The 24,422-nt window shown below is 37.7% G+C and overlaps 1 protein-coding gene across 2 annotated transcripts in view; it reads right to left on the bottom strand.

Annotated features, from left to right (window-relative positions):
* Window positions 1–24,422, bottom strand: part of ARHGAP18 (Rho GTPase activating protein 18) — a 95,357-nt gene that overhangs the window by 10,527 nt on the left and 60,408 nt on the right. For both annotated transcript variants that reach the window (XM_066547033.1, XM_066547032.1), the window contains exons 4-12: window positions 22,804–22,876; window positions 16,786–16,955; window positions 14,397–14,562; window positions 11,613–11,704; window positions 9,269–9,346; window positions 6,343–6,502; window positions 3,632–3,714; window positions 2,168–2,374; window positions 1,228–1,374 (exon numbers count right to left, since the gene is read on the bottom strand). In XM_066547033.1, coding sequence (XP_066403130.1) covers window positions 1,228–1,374; window positions 2,168–2,374; window positions 3,632–3,714; window positions 6,343–6,502; window positions 9,269–9,346; window positions 11,613–11,704; window positions 14,397–14,562; window positions 16,786–16,955; window positions 22,804–22,876 — 1,176 coding nt within the window. The remainder of the gene's footprint in view (window positions 1–1,227; window positions 1,375–2,167; window positions 2,375–3,631; window positions 3,715–6,342; window positions 6,503–9,268; window positions 9,347–11,612; window positions 11,705–14,396; window positions 14,563–16,785; window positions 16,956–22,803; window positions 22,877–24,422) is intronic.

Raw genomic sequence — 24,422 nt, 5'->3', positions numbered from 1 at the left:
AAATTCCAAGGTTTAATTAGCTTTATTTTAAAATCATATGTAAGTCATTCTGTGTAAAGATTCCTGCATATAGACAGAAACAAAAGTAATGCAAAGTGATGCCTGGGGAATTAATTAATTTTGGACATTAAGATATGTGTCAAATACTGCATAAAAAATGAATAGGAACACTGAAATATGTCTCCAGCCGATTCTGGACATATAGCATATTCATTTGCCACATTCTATTTGCTTCAGCTTAAAAGCTTAAAAAATGCCTTTATAAGAATATGACAACACTTTTTTTGGTAACTGCCTGACATACACACACTTGGTAATGAAACCAGACTGCTTAGAGCAGACTGCATTTCTACCAGCGACCACAAGATGACTCTACCTCACCAGAATCTTCACTGTGACTTCAACCCACAAGGGGGTACTTTCATACCACCCAAATGAGATTCTCACACCACCCAAACCTGATACGTTTTCATTATGGTATCAGAATACACGTATTTGGTATTACCTGTTTGTGTATTTAAATTAACTTTGGAATAATGTACTTCAAATGTCTTATAATTAAGGTAGTATATTGTATAGGCTAAAAAAGTTTCAAAAAATTGTAATTATAAAAATTATCAACAATTTCAACATGCACGAGATGTATTTTTAAAGTTTTGATATCAGTGGGAACAGCTCAACTAAAATCTTTCTGAACTACAGGAAAAATTAACATTACAATTGCCACAGGATTTTTGTATTTTAAAGAGCGTTTGAAGAGTGTTATGTTGAAATTTATGCCTTGACATCACTGATGGGTATGGGAGAAATCAATTATCTAAAGGAGAGATACTGAACTGTGGGTTATATACACTAGGGTAGGCTGACAGTAGCCACTTGGACAATAGCTGCATAAGAAGCAGTTCATCAGCTTTTCACATTTGTTTCATCCTTTAGGGCTTCTTGGGTTGGGCAGGTTATGCATGTTCTAGCTAAAGATTGGGACAAAGAGTTCAGTGCCTATCATTTTTCAGAACATAAATATTCTGAAAAATCTGTGAAAACAAAGAACCAGTACAATCCTCTAAACGTGTTGTGCCAGTAACCCACAAACTGTGAGATCTACACTGACTTGCTATCTATTCGAATTCTCAATTAAAAAATGTATCTATCTTCTCTGCTCTATCTACTTTTTCACTAAAAATTACGATCCTATTAATAAAGCATTTCAGATGTATGTTTCCTTACATCATTAGGAGTCTTCTCCTGTTTCTCATGTTTTTCCCGGTCATATGCCATCTTTTTCAGAAGTTTCTTCATAGCTTTGTCCTTTCTCTCCTTCTTCTGGCTTTCAGTGTTTTGTTTTCTCACTTGGTTAACAATAAACTTTGGAATCTAGATAAATACAGAATAAGCGTGAATAACTACATAATTTTCTTACCAAAATTTTGTAAGTGGCCAGATTATCAGGTAGAACTCAAACCCAAAAACTCAAACTGTTTCTTTTCAGTAATAACTATAGATTCAAATAATATAAAACTGTGAAACAGTTTTAAAACCACTCCATTTGTGATAAAATATTTCATTCAGTAACTTCTCAGGGGAAGAGAATCATAGAGCATTTTTACTTTTGTCAGCCAAAAACATTCACTTAATGTGTAAAATGGTACTACTTACTTTTATTCACATGCAGCAAAGGTCAAAATTGTTTCGAGTTGCTGATGGACAACACACCTCCAACTTGTCCAGTTTGTCCAAGCTAGAGTTTGCTTAAGACCATGACACAACTTCATGCTTTATCAAAACATGTTTTCATGTTTCATAAAATATTAAGTTTGGCCCAAAAGGACAATGTGTTCAAACACTGTGTTTCCTGCTAATATCTCTTAGCCAAAAAGAACTGCCCACAGCAATATATACTGATAGACCAAATATACACATTCCCCAAGGAGTTATTTTTGAGTTCACCTGTAGTACATACAGGTATGTTAAAACTGACCACCAGAGCTTAACATTAGATGTAATATTTTTGGTTTGCTCCCATAAGAGTTACCCATGACCAAGAACCCAGCTGGATCAGTCTGATCCTTTTCTAAATCGTGGATGTAACTTCACATGACTTGTCTATTCAGATACCCTGTTGTGAAATTTATCATTCTCCTCCCCCACCCCTAAAAACCACACTTACTGTCCACAGAAGTTTTTGGTACTGAATCATAAAGCGCATGACATTTGCTGTCCCAGCTGCCATGACGAACTCGCTTTGTTCAATAGTCTTTGAGCCAAACCCATGAAATGTGAAAAGGTTTGGGGCCATCACCATCGCAACATTCTTCAACGTCATCTTATTTTTGTCTCGGTGATCAATTACCCTTTGCAGGAATTCAAGCAGTACCTGAAATAAGAGCAGAACTTTCAGCTCAACTCTGCACGTGAAAAGTGAAGCATGTGCAGAGTTCAAAATGAACGTATGAGTGAAACACGATGTTGCATATTTTTCTGAAAAAGCTTAAAATTCCTAAGAAAACCACATTAAAAGCAATCAATAATAGAAGTGTGAATATATTTATTCACAGAAAAGTAATGCAAGTTTTGTTTCCTTCAAGTAATGAAGTAAAACATTCTTGTTGTTTTTGTGGCTAGCATTTTCAAAAGCATTCATGTGACTTTGAGGCCCTGCAGAGTAAGATTTGTTTCAAAACCTTTGTTATGTAGGTGTATAAGCAGCATCCCACAGATGCTTGTGAAGACATTACTGTTGGCATTTGTTAAATTGAAAGTGAACACAATAGTGCCAGCTGTCATGGTTATGGAAACATGGAGTGGCTAATTCTGTAAGGTAAGCAATTCACAAGTAAAGCACTGCATTGTGAATGACAGGTAGCCAGTTAGAAACTGGCAATTTTCAATTAATTTGGTTCCAGATATTTGTAGCTCAACTCAGGAGCCTTCTTGACTGCCTCCACACAATAAATAAACTCACAAAGAAAGTCTTGTTTGAACAGTAAGACCTGGTAGGATTTTCTGCCTGTAATGGATGATGTTCTGCATCCTACACAAGTCCTGCCTTCATTCTTGATTTTAACAGCTTTAATGGTAAGCATATTCTGAAAAAAGCATTAATAGCTTTGCTACAAAAGGACAAGCGCAAATTGAAAGAATCCATGTAACATGCTACAAATAGCAACAGGAAGTGTAAATTTCTAGTTTATTGAGAGTAGAAAAAAACAGCACAGAGAAAAGTGAAGAATAAAAATGAAGAGCTAAACCCACTTCATAAAAGGAAACTCACATTCATTGTATTCTAATACTTTAATTTTTTGTACTGAAAATAATGACTGATGCAAAAAAAAAGGGAGCAAAACTTCTAAGAGAAAAGGTTGGTCACTGGGAGATTACTATTGCAATCCTGGAAAAAAGTCAGATCACAATCTTTAAAGTCATTTGGGAGGAGTTAGGGCCCTAAGTTGTTTGGTTGTTTTTTTTTCCCAAAGTCATGTGAAATATGGGGGATTAAAAAGAGTCAGTAATTTCAGCATTAACTTTGAATTGAAAAAAAAAGAATGTTTCAAAAGACAACGGCATTCATTACAGTGGGTTCACAGAAATAGTCAAAACATTTATGCAGGAAAATACTATTAATAATTCTAACCTTCAAAGTGTCTCTGTTTGCTTCAGGTAGAAGGATAACCAAAAGATTCAAAGCTTGCAGTTGCTGTTTCCTCGTTGGGAGATCTGCCAATAAAGCACACAGAGCTCAGTATTTTGAAATAGTTATTTATACTCTTCAAAATGCATGGTTTCTAAGTTCAAACTTCTTGCAAAATGCTGAATGCATACACATGGCTAATTATCATAGTATGACAAAGGACTGGCAGATCCTGGTTTTCCGATACTCATTTCCAAATGTTCTTTTAGGATTCAGTTGGTGTGACTCAGCAGTCTTTTGGCACTGTTTTCTAGATGCCTTGTGATTTCTTCTTTATTTTGCAATGCTACAAGAAAGGATAGCTAACGGTTCTTCCCTTCCTGAGCCTGTGCCCCAACATTGCAAAGGGTATATCCAACTCTGCTTTCACAGCTTCTCTGGTTGCCTTCACAGTGGCACAATCTCCCAAGTTGTCCCAATCACCCACACAGAATGAAGACCACGTGTAACTGAGGAAGGCAGGTCTCCAGCCACATAACCAAGAGCAGCTGCAATGCCAAACCAGCAGGGATGAAACCAAGAGGAGAGAAGCTTAACACGTATCTACAGCAGACAGTGCTGTACCAAAAGAGGCAATTAAAGAAAAACAACATTGCTTCTGTCTTTTACCAGTTGCTCAGCGGTGCATCATTCACCCAAGCTGCACAATGAATGCATCCCTACACTCCTACAGCTCCTAGAAGAGCTCCTACGTTCTGGCAGTGTACAAAGTCCCACATTTGTCACTTGTCATAAACTTCCTCCTGTCATGCTTTAGAGGACATGCTCTGGCAAGTCTTCTCAGGAGACTCCTAATGAATCAGGCCATACATAAAACAAGTGAAGAAGGGGATACCTGCACAACATAGTTTTATCACATGATCTCAAAATTCAACAGGGTTGTTCTCATGCATCCTGCTGGGATTCCAACTGAATTGCTATTTCAAATACATTTCATCCAAATCAACTCAGGAGACACCACCAAACAAAAATAAAAGTTCATTGATGAAATAAAAAAAACACCACCTCGCTGACTACCTTCTACCATACCAAAAATTAAGGCTCTGAATAAATGATTGTATAATCATTTAAAACATCAAGCAGTGAGAGCAATGTTATCTACCTGCTTTAGAAAGACACATATTAGAAGTGAGGCATAAATTCAGTTTCAAAACACCATATGTCACAATGTTCAAAAAGCAATGAGAATCAATCTTTTCCTAGGAAAGTAAGCAAAAATACAATTGCAAAACAATTAAAATTCATTACTTAAATGAAGAGTTTCTGTCTGCAACAATTGAATTTTAGTTGCTTACATTATTTAAATTAGCAAATTAAATTCTTCAAATTGTTCTTTAAGTATTTAATTCTAACCACACTACTTAGTCACAGTATCATGAAAAACACTGACTACTGTCACAAAGATGGTCCTTCTTCTCTACCACCTAATCTTATTGCATGTAACCAACAAGAAAAACTATTTAAACAATGGGAGTCCATGAAGTGCTGTGTCTCTTTTGAAGCAAATCTTTTGGTTCAATATAGAAAGTGGTTTGGATCCTGGCACCTGAGTACTTCTGGGTAAGTAAAACCACATAAGCCTTCAGACAGCTCAGGAGCACAAGCAGAAACCCTCCTGGCTCCAATCACTATCCAGTAAATGAAACAACCTTGCGGAGCTCTTTGCTGCCAGCACCATCTGAAAGTGTTCTGGTCAGTTTTAACTTGACAGTCAGTACTGCAAAATCAACAACACTGTGTAGCAGGCCAAAGCACCAACCCCCTACTCCAACCAACCTGACAGCATTGAAAGGCAGCTCAGACCTGGGAGACTTGACATAGAAGTCAAGAACTTTTAAGAATATTTGTCAGTTTGCCTGTCCATGTGAATTCTCTGATGCTGAGTTTAGTTCGGTTGGAGCATGGTGCTAATAATGCCAAGGTTGATGGTTTGATCCCCATGTGAACCATTCAAAAAGCTGGACTAGATAATCTTTGTGGATTCCTTCCAACCCAAAATATTCTGTGATTCTATGAAAGCCCCTCTTAGAAATGAGCCACTGCTCTACCTGCAGGCAAGGGAAATAGAACTTGCAGTCCCTTGTTGACTGGGGAGTAAATGTATGTGGGTTCTCACTCTGGATTCATTATCACCAACCCACTCTCTTCCAGTTACAGCCGGTATGTTTGCTGTATTGTAACCAGTTGGCAAAGAGGACATTTTCACAAGAACTTGCTGATCTCAAGGGACCACGGACTATCAGCAGTTCTGACTATTCTGCTCTAACTTCTCCTCCTATAAATGGATAAAATACCCTAACCAGTATAAATTATCATTTGTTGTATTTCCTGAAGAACTGCTTATCTTTGTTGTGGTTTTCTTTTGAAGCAAACACTATTTATAAACTGATACTGTCATATACATTTTCTGTGTAACCCTTGCATACCTCCTAACTACTATCAGAAACATTAGGAAGTGAAAATGTGCTTTCATTGCATGTGTAAGCTATTAAAATAGCTGTTACATGAAAGATGTTATTTGCACGGTAGCAAATTATGCCCATTTTTTCTCAGGAGAACTGATATTGCTGTTATTCAATTTGTTTCTCAGCAAAGAGGCACTTCGGTGCACGGGTATCAATTCTTTCAGCAGAGACAAAAAGGGCACTACTCACTCTGCACATCTTGGAAAGCTTTGAGATATTCTACAGTGAGGAGTGGCTGAGGCAGTTCACGGATGAAGAGTTTTAAAAGACTTGCTGCATCATGTTGCTTCACATTTTCCCAGTTGAAAGTCCCTTCATAAAATTTTGCTTCCAGTTCTTGGCAAAGACCCTGAAATGCAATGCATACAGAGAGCACTAGTAATATTTGGCTGCTGGAAGTCACGCGTTATACACACAGCAATACTTTCCACACTCTGAAAGGGGGGGAAGAACATCTGAAATATCACTTAACTCCAGTTGCTGCTGATCTTTTGCTACAAAACAGATAAATGTGGGACCAGAAGTACTGCAAGTAAACACACATTAATAGGCAGCAGTCAAATCATATGGGAAAAAGTCCCATGGGCCTGAGCCAGGGCCATATGGAATAAATATACAGTAAGAAACAGATATCATACTCAAGCACATAAGGGTCATGGCTTCCCCTCTACCCAAATATTAAGACTGTCTGATATACAGAGCAATTCTGAAACTGCTACCCAAGGGTGTTGCTATAGTGCATACATGGCCATTTTCATAAACAAATAAGGCAATTATGAGTGTTGACACACAGCTTCTTATCAAAATATACACTAAGGTGAGGCTGGTTCTCTTTTTAAAAACACAGGGCATGATTTGTGTAACTGAATAGCTGAATGTCTTGCTATCTACAGGGAATTCCATGCTGCTGGGCACACTCAGCTTTGCCTAGCACAGGGTGTCAAACATGCCCTGTGTGGAAGCGGCCTGTCCCACAAATCATGAGGTTATGCAGAAGAGCAAAGAGCTCTGAAAGTCTCAGTGGAAGGTCGTAACTCTGGGGCTGGGAAAGGATGGGATACTGTTGGCAGCAGACATTACCATGCACCTGCCCTGCTGCCACGGCAGTTCTACTACTGGCCTTTCACAGATGCACAAATGGGAACACACTGCAAAGACCAAGCCCTTCTTAGTCCATTGCTAAGTATCAGGCTTGATCTCACATCCACTTCATTTATTTCCTAGTCTGGCAGAGTGAAAAGTAACCTCAGTACAGGGCCAGAGGCCCTGAGGCACCTCTCACAGTTCCCTCCCTTCTTCTAGCTCAGTTATTCTGGACAGAAAAGGAGGAGAGACACTGGCTTTTTTTGTAAAATATGTGCTGTGGAAAAACATGGGCATAATTATTTATCTGGACAAGAAGGGTACATTGAACAGAGGATATTACATACATTTTAAAGATACCCTTCTCAATAAATTTAACTTTGTCCAAATGGAAAATGGATCTTTTTACAAAGAAAATGTGGACACTTAGTTTTTGTATAAAAGTTGGATATTCTCAACTGTCCTCCAGAGAGATCTTCTGTCTCCACTGACGGTAGTGGAGGTTCAAATGTGCAACAGTCATAATTCAGATGTCTAAAGTCAAGTGGGTATGATTTCCTGATCATCAAAAAGAGCAAGCTTTAGAAAGAGAGATGAAAATTCTCCCTCAGAGACTCATCACCTTCTCCATCCACATTCAGACCAAATCACTGCAGTAAATGCAGTATTAAATGTATAGATACAATTATTTTATGAGAGGTAAAGGCAGAAATTTCAACTATGTGTCCTAGTGCTCCAATGCCTACATTTTAAAGTAAATGTATTTAACTATGGGGTATATCCAATGCACTTTAATAATAACCCTAAAATCTACAGAATATGATAGCAAAGTTTTTTTCTGCATCTTTCTATAAAACTATATAATGAGGAAAAGACTTTTTTTTTCTGTTTAAGAAAATTAAGGGAAAACTTCAGTCCTTTAGTATGATAAATTCTTTGCTTTTTAAAAAGTTTTCTATTAGAATAAGTAAAAGAACTTAAAATATTAGCTAGCAAAACAATTGCTTAATTTAAAGAAGTAGTTCATGCAAATAGAGAGGTTAAAAATAGATCAAAGCTGAATAGTGAATGATCCACTGTTTGAGAAATTGTATTAAGCTAATAAAATCAAAGAACAAACAAATAAATAAAATCACTAAGAAATCACTCCAGTTTGCAGAACCAATGTCAAGTGGAAAACAAAGAATGGAGAAAAATTGAAAAAAAAATTATTATCTTAGTTACCGGTAAATAAACAAACCCAACTTCCACAATATTCCCTTCTTTTAGTTGTTTCTAATGAACCAGCAGCTGGACCAAGTCCTACACAACAGAGGCTGGCAGACGTCTTTGGACAGCTGAATCCACTTAAATGATCCTTTCTGTTTAGAACTTAAGGCCAGTTGAGACCGTCTTTTTAACACATTGAGCCTTGGCATGAATCACAGTGTGTATTTAGCTCCCTGCATCAAGGCAAATACTGGGAAGAGCCTGCTGGATGTAACTGGCACTCACCCTGGGAAGTGTCACTGTGCACAGACGTGCCCAACAAGATTGCACTCGGCGAGCCGAGCACTTATATTGCTGTTCATAAAAATAAATGTGAGAGGTTCTTCAGTGCACACTGCCTGCCTTGCCATGTAACACAGGTTAAGTCTAGCTATTAAGAAAGGCTCACAATGCCAGGGAAAAGCTTCCTCCTGGGGTAGAAAGACTGTGTGTGAACTGTTCAGATGATTAAACTAGTTCAAAGAAAAAGCAAAAGGCTGGAAAACTCATGCCAAGAATTAATGAGATTTTGGCACAACTGAATTTGAAAAGTAGCTTTGACTCTCCTGCAAACTTAAACTCCAGTCTTTCCCCAAAACTACAGTGAGTGAAAGCATCATTTCTCTGGCTAATATAATTCAGCTTTCTTTGTAAAGAGATTTTGCTTTCTGTTTTTGAAGATTTTGATAACAATGGGATGCTAAAATACAATTTGTACGACAAAATAAATTCAGCAACCACACATGCATTTTGGGGGATATTAATAACCTGTGCAATGTTTTACCTTTACTCTTGTCGCAACTCCGGGTATTCTAAGAAGTCCCTCTGTTTCCAGAGTTGTCTCTTCTATCTGGGCAATCAGCTGTCAAACACAAACCAAACTGGCATGAGCAAAGATGTCAATTAAAAATTATTCGCAGACAGTTCTGATATACTGAAGCCTTTATGCTTCTGTTTCTCTCTCTGTGCATATGCATTTGTGCACACAGACTTGTAACAAGCAGAGGTTCAAACACAGTTTGCAAATGGATTACAGCTCTTGTAGAAGAAAACTTCAGTGTGGTTCTTATCCTTTTTTATGAGTCCTGTTAAAGAGGAGTTTGTTTATTTTATTAAAAAAGAAACCTGTATGGTTTTTACCTCCTTCAAGCCTCCTCTGAAGACTGAAGAATTATTTTCAAAAATTACTGTGGCTTCAAAATTATATCTCAATAACTATCCGGGTTAAAATGTCTCCAAATCAAAAAAAATCAAAATAATTAAGGTAACATTCTCATGAATAATCTAGGACTCTATAAGAGGAGAACTAAAAACTTTTAGGCTTTAAAGAAGTCTCTGATTTGCAAATTCTGACATTCTCCTAACAGACTCAAAAGTCTGCAATCCTTCACATGGATAAATTTGCAGAAATTCCATAAAAGTACCTAAAACCCATATAATATTTTTTTCTCTAAATAATATGCCTAGAAATATTCACCGAAGGATGGAATTAAGAGTATTTAAAACAAATCTGTAAACGTCAAAAGCTGATGACATAATTTTAGCACAAATAGTTCCCACCATGTTTAACTAGGGCAGTGCCTTTTTTACATGCCTTCCTGCATCAGTGCTTGAGTAAGAAAAATTATGCAACAGAGTTTTTTCCAATTACAGAAATTAAAGGGAGTTTACTTACCACTGCATTTATGTAACAGATAAATGCCATAAAAAAGATTGGACAGAAAACCCCACAAATTTAGAGAACAGCACTAGATGTGTCACTCTAGTGCATTTTCCACAGTTTAAAAAAAAAAAAGTGCTAACTGGCCCCATCCAGCTCACCCTGTACCCAGCTTACACCAGATCAGTGCCTGCCACTCACATCCGCTGGGCACAAAGATGCTGTGGGCAGTGTGTGACCTGCCATCAGCACCACTTCTGGGGAAGGCAAGGTCTGGTGGCACAACTGGTGGCCACAACTCCTTCACACTCACTCCCCTTGGCCACCACCAACCTCCTGCCTGTGGGAAATCCCCTCTTCATCTCTATCACGGCTGCCTTGAATGGCTTTATTAGCAGGCCAGAGACTGGACTTACTGTCAGCAGAAACTTCTGATGACAACACATAAATCACTATTACTGTCAGATTTTCCAGCTGCAAAACCCTGACAAAATTATGTCTTTATTTTTAATTTAAATTCCTCAGTGAAATAAAAACTTGGTGTATTTTTATTTTTAATTAAGCAGTCTTCCTGTTAGCTTGCTTTGTTTCATTTCAGTTATAAACAAGATACATTTAAAAGAATGAACAAAATTGTTCTCTTATACTTTATATAAATGCCCAGTTCTTGGAAAGTACATGCTGCTGAGAACAAGCAGAAGAAATGGGAAGCTGTTTATTTTCATATTCTCATTTAGAGTAAAACTGTATTCCAAATGATGTCTGCACCTTACAAAACAAATCACATCTATAAGATATTAATGTTTATATAGAATTTTCGATGTTGCTTGGATAGCAGAGTGATCAATTACTGTTTGCAATTTGATTTCCCAGTTTATAGATAGCATCTTTTCCAGAAATGTGTTTTCATGATCCTGAGAAAGCAATTTTTGGCATGAATGACACAGTAGTAGTTTTCAGATGGTGATGCAAAACCACTTTGAGATTTCTGTTTCTCAAAAAGTAACAAGTATGTCTACAAACAGACTGAAATGGTGATGATAGAGCACTGAGTTTCCGTCAGTGTTAGGACAAGTCCACACACAGTGGTTTACTTTCTTCTCATGAAATGAGATGTGCTATGCATAGGCAACAAATCAAGGTTCTCCATCTTCTTTCCAATTATCTCCCCCATTACCATGACACGATATGGGCAAAGGAATATCCTTTTGAACTAAAGTAACAAGTCTTCTGGAAAAGCACCTGCCTTGTGAGTTTATTTCTTGAATTCAAAATAGGTCTGATACAATGCAAAATATCACATTTACTGAATTAGTAAGTAAAGTCGCAATTAAAAGTTACAATAACTTGGATGGATTAGAGTATTATACTGAAAACTGCTACAGGAAGCAAATAAATCCAGGACAAAATGTTATGTTTTTGTCATTTGGCATGTATGTAAACAGTTAACTTCTTCATGCCTATTTACCTTCTGAAAAATTAGTGGGATCTTGGTTCCTGGGACCTTCTTCTGATCCTGTTCCAGTAAAAGTGACAGTGGGACACCAAACAAGCCGGAGTCTGAAGCATAAAGCAAAAAAACCTGAGATATTATCCACATATTTTTCCAGTACATGTGACACTGGCATAAACCCACATTTCTGAAGCAGTAAGTCTATTCAATGCGTTCAGAGCTATTGACCTTTTGTTTAAAGTGTTTCAATGTCTTTGCCAATCAAGTTATTACACAAAACATTCTCACTAAAAGGATTCATCATCTCTTCCTCAGGGGTCTTCTGTTTTGACTCAAATTGCCATCCACATATTCTGGAGCACAGTAAAGCAAACTGCATAAATGAACCATCTGCGTAGTTCTGGTTTGCAGAATGGATGTGATAATGACCCTGCAATGCAGATCTTCACCACTCAATGCAAGTTATTATAGCTGAGATGGAAATGGCATGAGTAAAATATCCAGAACTTGGTCACTAAAATGAGACAAATACAATTATCACCCAGAGTTGCTCTGAACACTCCTCTCTACGAGGGTTTGGAAATAACAGCTTTTCAACTCCTGTACTTTTGAATTATACAGCACCAGCAGAACAGCAAGACAACCAACTCACAAAAGGTACATTTTTAAAAACAGCAAAAGTACAGTTAATTCTTGGTTAAAAAATAACTTTTACAATAGGGCCAAAGCAATTCATATTTTTTTGAAAAGGAATTCAGTTGCTGTTAATTTAGCCCTGATGACAAACTAACCTTAGTCTTTATGTAAATGGGACTTACATGTGTTACGGCCCAGTTGAATAGAAGTGAATAACCATTTAAAGAGAGCTATGGTAATAATGACTAACCCAAAGTTGCTGAGACAGAACTTCTCTGTGAGAAGTACTGATAATTGCTGTATGTGCAAGCTTTCTGGAGCAGCATATAACAATACAAGTAGTCAAAATCTGCTGCTTGGTATGATGCCATGCCAATATTGAACACAGAACAGATGTGATTACTAAAAAAACTGTCAGCCCTTGAGAAAACATGATATATATCAAAGAAAGATCAATTTCAGTGCCAAACCAGAAGTTCTTGTATCTCTGTCAGCATAAAAACTCTACCTATAAAATACAAGGGACTCATCCATACAGGCAATATCCATACCCCATAGCTTTATTATCTTGAAGTTCTTGTCAATAATAAAAGTTTCCATTGAAATGTAATTGAAAAAACAAACTCCAGGAGGTCAATAAAAAAGCAGTGCTGGGCGCAGCACAGCATTCCCCACAAGAATGATGTTTTCATCATCTTTACATACTCAAGCACAAAGGAGAAAATTAATAGACCCACCGCTGTATGAATCAATTGGCCAAACACTTAAGGGGTGAAGAGGTAAGGGTCAGACAGACCAAAAGGGCACCGAAGGCAGCACATTACAAAAGCACATTAGCTTGGCAGAAAAGCTGATGTCATTGTCCATTTCCTACACATTGCCATGAGTCTTAGCCTGTCTTTTTTACCTTTTAGAGAAGTTTTTAATCAATTCAACATTTTATGAATGCCTGCCATTCAGATAATAATGTTGAGAGTGAAATTCAATTAACAATTAATTTTGTAAGAAGAAATAGTTATAAGTAAGACCCAAAATACTGATAAGAAAGTGCTTTGTCTCTGTTTATTAGTGACAGCACAAGTACTTCTGCAAGAAGAAAATGCATTCAAGCGATCAAGGTCTTGTTCATGTTTCTGTGTATGCCTTTTGCATTAAAAAAGCTGTTTACTACTACTGTAAAGTGAAGAACATATTCTGAAGAATCTATTGTACCTTGCTGTGTATCTCTCTATGCTCTTTGTTGCTTTCAATTATTTAAAGTGAGCTATTGCACTGTCACATTCACTGAACCTTGACAACAGAGTTTTGGCCAAAGCAGGCTTGTGATTAACCGGTAATACATCTCAAGCTCTTGTAAAGCATTTAGCAGAAGCCAAAAATACAAAAACCAAACAAAGCACTGTAAATCTCTAGCATCAAGAAATTGGTTTCCATGCTTTCTATGCTCCCAAGGAAAGCACTGTTATTAGACATATGCTAATGGCTTGCAGAGGAAAGTGACATGGGGCAGCTGTCTCTGCCTCCTCTGCAACAGTTTAAATCTTCCACTATATATGGTGCCATTCATCATAACAATTGCATTAGAGCCTAAGTAAACACTGGATGGGCAAGGCCTAGATGACACAGGAACATTTGTGCCAGACAGAATAGGAAACAGGTGACAAAGGCTCCCAGCACCTCCCACCTACAGCAACAAAAGCACAAGTCAGGTAGACTCACCTGAATTACAGAATTTTAAAGGCTGAAAAAGACCATTGAGTCCAATTTTGAAAGTAGGCCAGTACCTACCTTCAGGAAATCAGGAAAAGAATACCCAATGCTTATGCTCTTTGGGAATAAATCAGCACATACGAAATTCTATGAAGCAATTCTTGCTGCATGGCATACTACTAAGATAGTTACCCTTCACTCCTTAGATTATCTGCTCCGTGATTGTTTTGAATTTTAATTTTAGACAAAGAGCTGGAATTTTTCACTTATGTCAGTGAACTTGTTTAAAGCTTGCCTTGAGTTAAGGTGAAAAATTAAATATTGCTCAGGGCCTATGTTACTGCTTATATATTATATACAAATTTTCTGCTGGAAGATCATAAAGAAACTGGTGCATTTGTTTCATTGCATTAAACAGATGCAATTGGTTCAGAATACAAAACTCCAACTTACCTTTGGTTTTGATTTTTACAGCTTTTTGCTGTTTGAATTCTGTCCCAAGTATGTCATAGAGAGCAGTTAATTCAATCAGTGCTAAAGAATAGACTTTCTTCATGTCCTGAGGGGCTAGGTCACCAATCTTTGTGGTACCTGTTTTGTCCTTTGGCAGTCTGAAATTCTAAAAGCAGAGAATTGCAGCACGGTAAATAATCCAAGTCATGACAAATAACTTAGCTCAAAGGCTGTACTTCCTTCAGGGTACAACCTTTCATCATGAAGCCTGCTGCTACTGACTAAATCAAAGGAGAATCCCACAAATAGGTTAAAAAGCAGATGATCTTAAAATGATAGGAAGATTTAGGTTCCCAGTGACTTCTGGAGGTCATCTAATTCAATTGCTGCGCAAAGCAAGGCTAAATTCAAAGTCTGATTGGATTGCTTCTTATTGTTGTTCAAATGAATTTTGAAAATTTCCAATAACCACCCCTGTGGGAACCTGTTTCAGTGTGGAATGCTCTCATGGGGACTTTACTATGCAAAAAAAAAAAATTCACCATTAGTCACTTGTGTCCATTAACTGTTATTCTTTTACTTGGCACCTCCAAGAAGTCTGGATTTGTCATTTTTCCTGCTTGCAAACACACACTCCCTCTCCACCTTCTGCATCTTTTTCCAGTTTATAGTGGTGGAAATGGCTGTCCATGAACAATCAATCCTATGAACACACAATGGCATAGAAATCCTATGCAATAGGATAGAAATCCTTCTGCATTTGTGCACACAAAATAAAACATTGGCTGCCATATAAATAATAATAAAGGAGTTATCTTCTTAGAGAAAGGGAATACTTAATCATGGCTCCTTTCTACTGCACTAGATACTCAGAGATACTAGATACTGCAGTCAGAGAGCAATATAATGAATTGAGTTGAAAGGGTGAGGGACTTCCCAACTCACTGAACTTTCTAACTCCATCTCTCACCAGCAGGCTTCTAAGTATGCATGACTCAGAGCAGGAAGCTTGACAAGACCTTCTTCCACTTGGAAAGACATATTATACTCATGAATTATTTTCTTACCCTGTGCAAACCCAGCAATAGCAGAGCTGAATTGCTAGTTATGGCACATGACTACAAGGGCACATACCAAAACATAAACATAATTTACAAAAGGTAGATGAGTAGCCAGTTCCCAGCCTTGAGCTTTCATTGACTTGCATAAACATGTCTGCTTAAAAATAGCTGCCAATGATGGAGGTGCAACCAATATATTGTAGATTTAAATAGGTAACTCCCTTCCTTTTCCTATCATTTTACACCTCCTTTTGTAACTGAAGAAGAAATCCCTTAGCCATGTCTTTAAGCAATCCTTCACAAGCCTGGCCAGAAGCAGAGCTAATGTATGTATTATGCATATATACAGAAGTTAGAACATAGCTTTTATCTCCTTGTTATAGGCTGCATTAGAGAAACATGACTCAAACACTTTAGAACCCATCTCTAAGTATCCATTAGTGTCTGGTTTATAATGTTTAAATTAGGATACATGGGGTAATTACTACTTGAAGAACTGCACAAGTCCTTATCTAAATTAAGTGTTTGAAGAACTGGGAAACATTATTTCAGAAATTGTGTTTACTCAGACATGTTTGCATACAGTGTTAGGAAAAAAAAGAAAAAAACACCAAGACAGTTTTCACACCAGTCATTAGTTTACAGGTTATATGTACATGTTACATGTTCATGAACTAGTAGGTAGAGAGAGATCCTAAAAGAGATTTCTGAGAATCGACAACAAAATCCCTTGGAGGATTTTCTTTTGATTTTATATGGATTCATTCTGAAAGAGCCTTTTTTTTATTAAGAGTTGGAAAGAAAAACTGAGTTCAAATTAATCTTTAATTTCCTGCCATTTGACTTCAGACCTCTAACTTCTACAGACAATTCTGTTCTTCATTCTCATCCCTCACCTACCCTCATCAGACAACTGCATAAGGTTTCTACAGGCATCCACCAACCCTTTTCATATTACAGCAGAGCTTTTTATTAGAAGTAAAGCATCTCACCTCAGGTAACAGAAAAAGGGGATGTAAACAAATGAAGCAAGGATAGAGTGGTACAACCACCACTAAGCCCTATTCCAGCTTAATATTAGAAGTTCATTTTTGCTTACATATAGAGTGCATTTTTCCAGACACACAAGTACATAAACAGGCATAAATGTAGCTATTTTCATGTTATTAAGCATACTATTCCCAAAAATTAGCTACCTTAAGATCCTCTATTTCTACAAAGCTAAATCTGACAACATTAATCTAAATCTAATTCACTCAGTCTCAGATAAGTATCACCTATACAGTACCTCTAGCTAAAAATAAAGAGGAATAAATAAGAAAACCTACCGGGAGAAGAGTGTCATCCCCTCCACCTTTGTACATTTTGCCTACTGAGCTGTCCTTGAGATTAGCTGCCTGTTCTGCAAATGATATCTCCAAATTGATGTCAGTGTCTGAAGATGGCACGTCTTCAAGCAGGCTCTTCGGCTCATCTGTTCCAAGACTGAAATTTGGACCTGAAAACACCATGAAAAAGAAAAAAAAAGCTAAAAATCAACAGCAGCACAATTGAGCACCACTCAGTGCATGAGAGTAAGTTTTAAACCAAGTAGAAATTAATGCTGTGCGAGCAATGGACATTCTGATTGCAAAGTCAGTGTTCCTGTATTTTTTATGCCAGTAGAAAATTTAGCTATTGACAAGGGTACAACTTTTGTAGGTTTTCTTCAATAATTTTGCCAAGGCATGGGGTTTTCTCTCCTATTTATCTGCTATGAAAAAATAGAGCAATCCACCTCAAACAAACAGCAGACTCCCACAATCTTGCAAAGCCAAAGAGCTTTGGCGTCAGAAGTTTCTTGCCATGAAACACTTTCTAGCCTCAAAGACTGCAACATCCTGCAAACAAATCAGCAAATATTTCTGCTGTTAAAATTTCAAAAGCAATAGAGAATTTGTCATCCATGACCCAAAGCATTAACATCTGAGAATAACAGAGAGTACACAGACCATCTTTGTTCCATTATTCCTGTTCTCACCTCAGTCTTAAGAGTCTAGATTCCTTAAAACAGTTTGGACATGTTTCCATGATACAGGGAAGGACTAAGTACACAACAATAGCCTTACTTCTCTTTGTTCCTTAAAGGAATCAAATACTAGACAAATTTAAAACATTTTTTGTTAAAGGAATAAAGAATCAAAAAAGGGAGAGGTTGTTCTGCTTTTAGAAAAAGAAGCTTCCCAATTTCACAGTAAATCAACCACTGCTTTTGGTCTGAAGTTAAAATATATTGTGAAAGAAGCAAGAAGAAAATTATACACTAAAAAATAGTATTTAATAAAAAGCATAGAAGTCTAAGAAAGCTTTCAGTCTCTCCACCATCCTTCTCTGAGTCAAGTCACAGAATAAATAAGGTTTAAAAAGACCTTTGAGATCATGGAGTCCAACCTATGACCAAACATCCCCATGTCAACTGTATCATGGCACTAAGCGGCGTGTCCAGTCCTTCCTTAAACACCTCCAGGGACTCCATACCACAACCTCCCTGGGCAGTCCACTCCAATATCTAATCAGCCTTTTGTAAAGAACTTCTCCCTAATGTCCAACCTAAATTTCTCCTAGCACAGCTTGAGGCTATGTCCTCTTATCCTGTTGCTGCCTGGGAGAAAAGACCAACCCCCACCAGGCTACAGCTCTCTGTCAGGCAGTTGTAAAGAGGTAAGATTCCCTTGAGCCTTGTTTTCTCCATGATAAACACCCCCAGCTCTTTCAGCCTCTCCTCATAGGACTTGTGCTCCAGACCCTTCACCAGCTCTGTTACCCTCCTCTGGCCATGCTCCAGCCCCTCAGTGTTCTTCCTGAATCAAGGGGTTCAGAACTGGACACAGAAATTGATGTGTAGCCTCTCCAGTGCTGAGTACAGAGGAAGAATCACTTCCCTAGACCTGGGACCATGATTCAGCCACTGGCTCCTACTCACACGAGACTGCAGCCTGTTCAAAGCTAATACACCACAAGCCTAGGAAAAGTGGACGGAAATGGGCATGAGCTGTAAAGGAGAACCACAAGCAATGCATATGTTTTGGTGTAAGAATGTTGTGCAAAATCATAAACTAATTTTTTTACACTGCTGTGGGAAATTTTTGTATGGCCTAGAGTAACTACCCTAAGCCAAGAAAGAAAAAGGTTCCCAGAAAACAGTTAGAGGTACAGCAAAAGCTGATTCTGAAGAAGGGGAAAACCTGCAGAGAGGCTGATTAAGAGGAGTCAGGGAAGTGCTGATCTACACTGATGGTATCAGTGGTCTGTAAAAGAACTGAGCTGCAAGCACACAATCCAAACAACATATGAAGCAGGAGGTTAAAAAATTTACAGCAACTCACTAATTTTTCTAAATTATATTTGCATCTTATTTAAAAACACCAAACTATTGTCTGACATTATTTAGATCAAGTCCTGAAAATAACCTCAGTCAGCCAGGGCCAGACTCAGGGGACCTGACAGGCAAATGGCTGAAGCCACCACAGACACTTTCTGGTAAGGCACAGTGCTTTACACAACCACTCCCACGTCAAAGTACTTACCTAAGCTGAGACTTTCAGGAAGAGAAGGTAGATTTGAGTTAATACTTTGACTCTACTAACAACCAAGCAATGTTGTGAGAAGTAGACAGAACATTTTCATATTCTGCCAGTTGTGTGTGTTACTCATCACTTGTTTTTTCCAGAGTGGCTTCTGCTCACTTTCCACAGACCCCAAAATGCCTAGGGCATACGCTAAAGATTAAGCTGATCTTGAAACTAGAGCTGCTCCTTTTGGTAAAGAGATATCTGAGTCCTCAGTAAGCAAACATACCCAAGGTCAAATTCATCCCTGACTTTGCTCCTTGGCATCCCTGCGTGTATATCCCTATATATCATGTAAACTGTTCACTGCATCCATACTGAATGAAAAGAGTTTCCTGTCCCCCCAAAACTTTTGTCATGCTAATGTGGCCTATACCTGACCTACATACTTGCCACCAGCATAGGAGGGATCTGATGTTAACAAACAAAAAGCAGTAGCTCCTGTTTCAGTCCTCTAGTCATACCAAGGTGTCATGTAAAGCAGATATCTCAGTAGTGCTCTGCACATTTTAAAGATCTGGAAGTGCTGCTGTTGTGGGGAGTCTTTTCTTGGTTGTATAGCCTTGCTCCCATTGTTGTACATCCCTGAACTAGGCAGCAGCTGTAAGAGGAAGCAGCCTTGGTGTTCTGCCAACCTGCCAACCACATGCTATATTTAATGAGAGAAATGCAAGTGTGATGCAGAAAAATGCAAATATTGTCTATGAGGATGTGGAAACCATATTTTACATGAGTTCTGTACTCCTTCCTTAGTTCACAGAGCTTTTTAAAGATTACATAAAATGATGGGAATTCTTCAAGATTAAAACAAGGAAACATTGCAAGTATCAACTGTGCTATATCCCAGTTTTGCAAGGGAATCTTGAGTATACACTAATGGAGCTAAGCTGACAGACCTTAATTTACAACTGGAAAGGTAGAATGATTTTTTTCTTTGACTGACAAAGCATTTTCTAAAATGCTAGTTCATAGATGGTTATAAATTGAAAATAAAAAAACTTGTAATCATTTCACTGACAGCCTTACTTTGGCTATAGGATCCTCATTTATCATATAAAATGAAAAGCAAAACCAAACTCTTTAATTAAAAATCAGATTACAGATTTTTTCCTAAGCAAACATTACTGGTTTTTACCCTTGTATTACACATGGTACACACAATTTGTTCATCCATTCTCTAGATTGTTTTGCTTTGAATCTGCCCTTATACAGAGGTTTTATCTATTATTCTTCCCCTGTAGCAAATCCTAAGTTCAGAAAAACAACTGCAGTCATAGTAAACTGACTTTTGCTACTCCCTTACTTCAGCTAATAAGTATTTAGCTTTTCATATGTTTTATTATTTCCTTTTTATTTCTTGAGAGGCCTCAACCAACACAGTTATTTACTCCTTTTCACAGGATTCCAAAGAAAATTACTTCTTTTCTTTTATATCTATTGAACATACTCCTAGCTTTGCAGGCCTTTAGTGAGTGTCATGGATTGTTAAAATGATAATGCCTTTTGAGAGCTTAGTACATTATTCCGAATTTTCTTTTTGTTTCCTGTAGACACACTCTATACCTACATGAAACAAAGGCACTTATTATTCTGTGAGTTTGCATATATTATTTAGTCAAGAAATAAGGTGTGTTGGACACAGAAAGAAGAAGAAAGGAGAAGAAAGGAGAAATGAGAACAGGTTCACATAGCCCAGGCATGCTCTAAAGGCAAATCATTAACAACTTCAGTCTGGCAGAAGCACTTGGGAATGCAGCATTCAAATATCTCATTAGGAACAAGTATCACCTTTGGAGTATGGCCAAAAAGAGTTTTTTACCAAAACAATTTTAAGATGTCTCAATTTAGGCTTTTTGTCTTTAATGTCTGAGATGATGTTCATATTTTTTCAGGTAAAACTGGGACTACTTCTGTGTCAAAGAGGGTTTCCATTTTAAAATAATGCCCTTGGATTTGGACTTCATAAATATTTAGTACCTCTGAAATATCAGGCACTGTTTACTTTCTGCCTTAAATTCATTCACTGTTTGTATAACACTAACTGGCTTACTCTGGAGGACAGATCATAGCACAGCATTGAACCAGATGTATGCTTTTAACACCACCAAACTTGCATGGTTTGACTGCAGATCGAACTGAGTTTTCCTTCCTGCTCCAGTCTTGGGAGCAGAGCCCACTGTAGCACGTTGACTAGAGCAGGAGCGTATCAGGATGCAAGCAGGCTGCATTTGCCATCCACATCACCATCTGTGCTGAGGAGAGCTAGCATATGGGATTTGCCTTTCAGAACTTCCCATTTCTGAAGGGTTCATCAGGGCCACCGGGAAAGAAAGAACCAGATGTGATAAAAACTCTGTAATAATTGCTTGGTAATTTTCCAGCTCTGAATCCTACAGTGAAGTTTATTGACACAAGCACCAGGCATCTCTTCCTTCCCTTGTGCTGAACCAGCAGTCTGGCAGTCCTCCCAATTTTTTTACTGTTCTTATTAGAGTGAGGTTTGCTGAGAGGGCAGGAGGGAAATACACAGTTCTGGAAACACACAGATTCAGTGTTATTCAGGACTGGTTTATATTCATGTCTCCCAATTCAACTGCCATGCACATTTTGTATTGTCCACTGCTGTCTTCCAAGTCTAATTCTAAAGTAGCAATTTTTCCAAAATGCTACTGGTCAGTATTCTAGAACTGAAGCAGAACTTTATTTGGTGGCTTAATTACAGCTAACTAACTTGAAATAGGTAACTTGATCTGCCTGCTAGTGTGGGTATATGGTTCAGTGTAACATCTATGTGCTATCCAGTCCTCCAGAAGAAGCAAAAACCCCAACATATCAACAAAGCAGAATAACAGTGCAGCATCTTAAAACTTAAATAGATGCATCTTAAAACTTAAATAACCTGATACAAGGGTGGGTAGGGTGGTACAACAGACACAGTGCAACCCTTACTTTGAAGAAACCCAACATGATGCAGGACAGCCATCCTTTTACTATTGGACCTGAAGAACAGCAGAAAGCTCTGTCAAAGTCTTTCATCAGAAATCATACTCTCAAAACACAAACTATGGAGTCAGCTAAGGACTTCTGTGATGTACTATCCTGATAGTGAGAGGAAAGGATTTTCCATGGGTACTGCACCTCTCACTTGTAAGCACACACCACTGAACATAACCTAAGCACACAGAACACTATTTCATTTCCATATTACTTGAAAAGGTAAACAACCTTTTTTCTTTAATTCCTGTTTTTCCTTTAATTTGAGCTACAGGTATATAGCTAATTCTCATAGTTTTTTTAATGCTTGAGTCCAGACAGTTCTCTTTTTTTTCTTTTTGTTGCTTCTAGTCCATTTGGTTTTATTCTTTTGTATGCACTGATGAGTTTATGCATAGACCTTCATTTCCTGTACTTTACAGCAGAGACAGACCAGAGGCGATAAATTAAGGATCAGAAACAACCTGAGCATAAGCTACAAGAGAAGACTTCTCCCAGACAGCTTGATCATGAGCTGATCCCTGATAATAAACTGGGTTTCTCAGGTGGCTCAAAGGACACAACCTACAGGCACACTTAAAATTTTACACATCAACAATTCAGTCCAGAAAAGGTTTCTCATTATAATTTCATTTTATTTTGCTGAAAATTTACATATAATATGGCCCCATTTACTATCCTGTGTAGTTGAACACCTACAAACCAAAAGAAAAACAAATAAAATAGAGAGCATTTTGACATTACCTTTTGTTGCATCACGCATATCATTTTTGTTTTCACTTGTTCTCACAGCTGAAGGTTCACTTCCATCACAGACCTAAGAAAGGAAAAATAAATATGCATGCCTATAAAAACCTAGTGCATGGTTGTAGAAATTCCTTGGACTCTGTGCAGGATTAAAACACACACTCCTGCAATTCAGGGATGTGCAAAAGCACATCTCTGTGTTTCAAAAGAAAACCTCTTGCCAAAGTCTAAGGGGATCTGAAACCTAGGCAATTAAAAAAAGAAGTAATTAAATCAATTCCTCTTCTTCCTAGAAGGCTGCATGGGTGAATGACTTTATTTTCCAGAGTGGCAAAGAATAAGAAAATGCAGTTTGACCTGAAGCTGTAGTTCGCACTAGAAAGGATATGGAAAGGGAATCTGGAGGAGATGTTTTGACTGACTCAGACCAAATTCCTTTCTCTTGAAAAAGCTTACATGGTTGCCTCCCCTAGAGAGCAATCCCATCCCTTTTGCAGGGCAGCCTGCCATTATCTGTGCTTAGAGCTTAGATTTCCAGCAACAAAACCAGGACACTTTGAAGAGATGAAGAACAGGAAGGGATTTGAACCATCCTCTCCTTTCTGTAATGCTGCCCTTCCCAGTCTCAAGATGTGACATTTTGTGAACTGGATGACACCATCTATAGACAAAATATTTCAGAACAAGTAGAAAATCTATGCCCATACATATGGGTGCACATAGATTCATACACATTTTTACCCAGATATCATTTTTACTTTTTGGCAACTCAATTTCAAATTGTATTTTACTCAAGTAATTTGTAAATCCATACTTACTGAGAAGACAAATGCAAGTTTTAAAGACTTATCCTACTGGCACAATCTGTATTTTCACTTCCCTCTTCTTTTTTTTTTTTTTTTAATCAGGTATCTTGAGAGGAGGAAGAAGTTAGCACGATTGCCCAAAAAAATATCTCTGTTTCACAAAGAAGCAGAAGCAGAATGGGAAGCTGTCAGGGTACCAAAAGCCTAGCTTCTCTTTGGGAATAGAGCAGGAAATTCAGGAGAAACATTAACACAATTGTTGTGTTGATGCAAAACATCAACACTATTGTTTTACCTTTCCTCCTGCTTTCCTCCAGATGAAGGGAGGCTACAGGATTTTCAGAGGCTATTATTAAACTGGAATGACGTCATACAGCTGCAGGTGGCTTCAGTCCTCTTTTGTTATATAAAAAGCTTTCTAATGATGGGTGAGTAACAACGCAGTGAGACAAGTTACTTAGGGAGATAGTGGAAGCTACTTCCAACAGCCTTTAGGTGACAGATTTGGTGAATAACCACAAGCAATGATTTCTGAACAATTATCTTGCTTTGGAGAAAGGAATGAAGTACAAGTTTGAGGCTCTATACTTGTATCACTTCGTATCTGTCAAGGAGACAAGTTTAGAAGGATTTTTTCCCCCAATATTTCTATATTTAATAAACAACCATTTGTTTTATACATCTTAAATGCCTAAAATAATTTGTCTTCTCAGTGGTGTCTTCAATATCAAAACATGTAGTTTAAGAGAAGAAAAATCTATTGAACACTGTGACATAGGATTTTCAAACATTACAGTATGTAGCTTACAT

Source organism: Molothrus aeneus, chromosome 3, assembly GCF_037042795.1.
Source record: "Molothrus aeneus isolate 106 chromosome 3, BPBGC_Maene_1.0, whole genome shotgun sequence".
Lineage (NCBI taxonomy): Eukaryota > Metazoa > Chordata > Aves > Passeriformes > Icteridae > Molothrus > Molothrus aeneus.
The sequence above is the reverse complement of the archived record's forward strand: the minus strand, read 5'-3'. Positions and strand labels throughout refer to the sequence as shown.